The sequence below is a fragment of the Lycium barbarum genome, chromosome 7 (genome assembly GCF_019175385.1).
Source record: "Lycium barbarum isolate Lr01 chromosome 7, ASM1917538v2, whole genome shotgun sequence".
Lineage (NCBI taxonomy): Eukaryota > Viridiplantae > Streptophyta > Magnoliopsida > Solanales > Solanaceae > Lycium > Lycium barbarum.
In genome coordinates, this window is record NC_083343.1 from 114,337,357 (window position 1) to 114,342,638 (window position 5,282).

General features: G+C 32.6%; 1 protein-coding gene across 1 annotated transcript; it reads left to right on the forward strand.

Moving 5' to 3' along the window:
* Positions 1–1,849: 1,849 nt before the first annotated feature.
* On the forward strand, positions 1,850–4,942 carry LOC132602456 (UPF0496 protein At1g20180-like). Its single transcript, XM_060315302.1, has 2 exons — positions 1,850–2,828; positions 3,665–4,942. Exons 1-2 carry the CDS (start codon positions 2,786–2,788, stop codon positions 4,732–4,734), a joined length of 1,113 nt encoding a protein of 370 aa, XP_060171285.1. The 5' UTR covers positions 1,850–2,785; the 3' UTR covers positions 4,735–4,942.
* Positions 4,943–5,282: the final 340 nt, after the last annotated feature.

Below are 5,282 nucleotides of genomic sequence, written 5' to 3' on the forward strand. Positions count from 1 at the left end.
GTACTGCTACATAGATTGAGACGGAAGAATAACTAATTAAGCCAGTGGCGGAGCCAGGAATTTTATTAAGGGGTGTCAAATTTTTATTTTTATTTTTTAAAAAAGGCCAATGACTGAAGTCAAAAAAAATAATCATATCGCCAACTGGGATCGAACACGCAACCTTGTTAGCCTAAACCTTTGACACCCCTCAACCACTCGCCTAAGCCCTCAACTTATTACAAGAGGTGTCAATAGTAATACATATATGTATAAAATCAGAATTTCACATACCTATATAACGTAATTTTCCGGCGAAGGGGTGTCGCTCGACACCCCTCGGGACCAAGTAGCTCCGCCCCTGAATTAAGCCTCCATCACCGATAACTAACTTTCATTTTACCATCGATTTAAGTTGAACTGCGTGATTATTTCATTTAAAAATATTTATATTTATTTATTTGATTATATTTTTTTTCCTGCCCCTCACATGCAAATCTGATCTTTTCATAGACGAAATATTTGATTTTTATTTAAGGAGAACGACAAAGAAACTTGAATAAGGACACGTTGAAGACATAGTTACTTTTTTTTTCTTTTTTAATTTTTTTTAATTATATTGGGGGTGGGGAAAGGGAAAATGGAAAAGGGGATTACAATGTGGGGATTCAAACCCTCACCAACAAAGTGAGAGTTCAAGTAGCCAACCAACTAAGCTACTAGATCCCTACTAAAACATAGTTACTTGATTAATTTGGTATGAGTGGATAACATTTAAGGAAATTTATTTCAGGAACATTTGTGCTAGGTTTTGTCAAAGCCTACCTAATTCTGTTAAATTTTTATGCTGAGATACACGTGTCATAACCCTCTTCCTCTAGAGGTGGAGTAGAAGAAGAAGAAACAGAGAAATTAGTGGTAATTAATAGGACGTAGCATGGAAAGCTACTTTGGCAAAACTCATTAAGCATGCGAAATAGATGCCTAAAATGAGGGATCGAGAGATAATTTTTTACACTATTAAGCTAAACCGTTAATAACAATACGTAACTTTCTATAGCAGACTTGGTATGATAATTTTATAAAGTAATAATATGTCATAATCAGTAAAAAAATCACAGATAATGTTAACATCAACTTTCAGCAAGAGCGACGTGTACTATGACACTTTAATTTCTTTGCGTAGTGGAAGACAGCGACAGATATACATGTCATGGAAAGTTCTGTTAAGTGAAGTTGCTAACCAAAATTGTTCTGCCAGCCTAACGTTAAGTAGGTTGGGTGAGGAGGAAGAGGAGTTTTAGTTGATAAAACTTATTCGGATTGAGTGTTTATATAAATCAGTAACTACATAGCATGTGTTTGTCGTACATATACTTTTGTTAATCGTGGTTAATTAATACATATATTCATTTTATTTTAATGATGGTAACTTGAATTAGCTTAGTATAAATATTCGGTGTGGATAAGTATTTACCGTTTTAGATCCTCCTTCATGCTCTGTAACATTTTATTACAACTCAAATCCAGCTAATATTTCCTTAAATTTCTCTAGTCTTTAGCTTATACTTATGTCATATCGATCATGATTGTGCTGGATTTGTGCAACTTGGTCTAAATTCTCTATATCCTTCGCAATTACGAACTAATCATTTTAATTTTAATTAAGTACGTAACATCTTTTTATAACCTTATCCTCCTTAATTGTGTTAGAGATTATTACATGCATCCCCTCATCAATTGTACAAGGGGTTATCAAACTTTTCCCGCAGAGTTGCTCTGACTTCTTTTATTTTGTCTTTCTCAAAATATGTTTCTCTCTATTTATTTCCTCTCAATTCAGTTCATCGAACTACTAACATTGCTTCAGGCCCACTGATAAGCCTATTTATGTTAATCTTTCTCTACTTCATACTCACTCCTTGTTGAGTCTCATCTTTCTCTATTATGAAAAAAAAAAAATCAAAAAAGAAAAAAATCAAATACACACTTACACATGAGGAGAGTGTTGTGAAGAACGCTACACTTATTTCTCATTGATTATATAATAGTTCTTAATAAAGTGGTTATGATGTTCCTAAGCTACTATTCAGTACTCTTTACCTTAAAGTTTTGGCTTCAGTAGTTAATTAAATTCTTTCCGAAATTGTTCCTAATATCAAAGAACCAATAAAAGGGCTCCTACATTAATTATCCCAAGTTGCTTAATATTTTTCAGTTTTGTTATGTACCAATTCATGCACCGTTTTATTCAACTAGCAAACCTGATTCTCATTAGATATGTAAAGCATATACTTTTGTACATAAATCATGAAAAAAGGCATATAACCGTGAAAATAAAGTTGAGGAGAGATAAGGATACCACCTGATATATAGATCATTAGAATCTTTCTCATGCTACAAAGACAATAAATTAAAGCCTGTTTCAAGAAGCCACCTCTTATTAGCCTCAAACTTAGCAAAAATATATGGCACAAACTTTTTTTCTCTCTCCCTTTCTTACCTAGAAAGTGAATGTATGTGTAGAGTTTATCATCACAAAGTGAAACGTAAGATACAATCCTTAAAACTATATATCAATCATATAAGTGGCTTTAAAAGGTTCACAACTCAGCCACACAACCTAGGATTTAATTCTTTTTGGCAGCCCTCTCTCATCATCTTGCATTGCTTCTAAGGTTTTAATGTGATACACACATTTTGGAGTGATCGATCACTCTTACTAGTATATATTTCAATGCATGGAAGCAACTTCTAAACATTATATATCCATCTAGGATTTTAATTTCTTGAAGAGTTTCAAGATATGGGTGCAGGAGATCACAAAACTTATTGTAAAACCATCAAAGGTAAGTTAAACATATGCTTACTGTTTCTTTTTCGTTATACAATCAGACCTCTCAACAACATCATTTCACTATAATAGTCATGTCTTCTATGGAACCAATCTTTCATGTTATGCTATATTATATGTTCTCTATAACAACGTTTTGCTATGACAGTAAAAAAAGATCGGGACAAATGATGTTGTAGAGAGGTTCGAGTGTATGTTGAAATTACATACTAGTCTCTTTTGAACTTCCATCTATTAAAGGAATTTTCATGAGCTTTTTGAAATAGTTTCATTTGTACTGAATAATTGAGATATGCTTAACTTCTAAAATGGTACTACTTGTTTTTTCAGAAATTGAAAATTAATTAGATGTTCTACCTATTATCTATGTATTTATTTATTTGTTGGTTCGTCGATCTGTTAAATCTTTAGAAACTAAAATTTAGTTATTACGTCTTTGTAGAATTGAGCCCACTGATTTTATGCCTTTTTTTTTTTAAAGGCAATTAAATCACTCAGGCAAAGAATCTGTGTGGATTATTTATTACTTTTAAAACTTCAGAAAGAAAAGTACAAGTGAAGAAGGTCAAATTTTACCTAATTCTATCACTTTTAAATTACTATGATCAACGTAGGACGTTCAGTATATCCCTATCAATAAAAATAGTTTACTGTCATTTGTTAAAGTAACTAGTCTCTCAGTTTCATTTTATGTGATAACTATTACTTAGTAAGCAAAAGGATTAATCCTCTTTACCACTTTTTTTCATCTCTTAAATATTTTGAATGATCTGTTATTGTAATTTATGCTACTTTTTATGTAGTTTCTAAATATGTAAATTTTATTTCCAGACGAGAAGAACATGATAAGAGAGGCACGAAGAAGCCTCAATGTCAATGAAGAGTACCTTGGCGCATTAAGAACAAAATCCTATGGTGATTTCTTCATAAAAGCTAATGACCTACTTGAACATAATATTCATAATCAGCCATCATCTCCCAATTCTCAATATACATTATTTTCAGATATACTTCTTGAGCCAGGCCAAGAAACCATAACATCAATTCTTGAATCAACTAATATATTTCCAAGAAAATATAATCTCAAATCCCTTCTTTCCAATTACTTCAATATTAGTGCAAAAGCCTCAAAATTCTGTAGCCACCTTCTCAAGTCCATCAAACAAGTCCAATCTGACTACAATTTTGTTGAACAAGTCCTTGAATCGATCGATAACAATTGTTCTTCTCAACAATTTGGTTACCTTGTATTAGAACTAAGAGCATATATTATCCACAACAATCCGTTTTCCGACCTCAAGAAACAAGATTTCACACGAATCAACGATGAATATTCGTCAATTTTGCAACATTTGAGTTCAAAGAGGAAAAAAGTGGCTAGGAAAATAAAACTGATCAAAAGTGTAAATAAGGCTTCAGGGGTATGTGTAACAGCAGCATGTGGACTAGTTGCTGTTGCAGCCGTGGTACTAGCAGCACATACACTAGCTGCACTAGTTATGGGGCCAGCAATATTGACCATTATACCCTTAAAGCCATCGAAGATGAATAAATTTACTAGTCGTCTTCGATTCTTGAAATGTGGATTCCTCAGCAAAATTGGAGCACAACTTGATGTAGCAGCAAAGGGTACGTATATTTTGAACAGGGATTTCGATACAATGAGTAGACTCGTGAATCGATTGCATGATGAGATCGAACATAACAAGGCGATGATACAATTGTGTTTGGATAGAAGGGAAGATAGCATTTCATTGCAAGTGTTGAAGGAGTTGAAGAAGAGTAAAGTTGGATTTAGGAAACAAGTAGAGGAGCTTGAAGAACATGTTTATTTGTGTCTTTTAACAATTAATCGAGCAAGAGCTTTGGTGATTGAGGAAATTGGAAAATCTTGTGGGTGAAAAATCTATAGTGATACCCAAGATTAGACTTGTATATATATAATTGTATAAATATATTTCTTTGATTTGTAATTGTAAGTCTCCATGTACTTAATTTGTTGAATTAAAATTGAGATCACTGTTTAATGACTAAAAGAATTTCTTTTAGAGGAATATCCGTGAGAGATCGATGGAGAGCATCAAGCTGTCATGTTAAGTGAGCAATTAATCTTTGTTTATAGGGTCAAAAATGTTTTTTTGATTATGTGAAATGGAACAAATTTGCATTTCGATAGACCTGATTTTTTACTTGAAACAAGTCTAGATCACTTCTCACTTTCTCCTCAACTTTTAGATATAGCCTCATCCAAGTATTTCCCAATTCAAATCACACCTGTTCAATCCGACAAATTGAAATTTTCTTTTTCCTTTTTTCTCTTCTTTTTTGGCTTATGGTCTTCTCTGATCCGAGATGAGAATGACTACATTAATTTTTGGATGAAAATATATATATTTCAAGCGTGAAATTAGGATTAGAATCTTTAGAATCTCAATCTAATACAAGGACA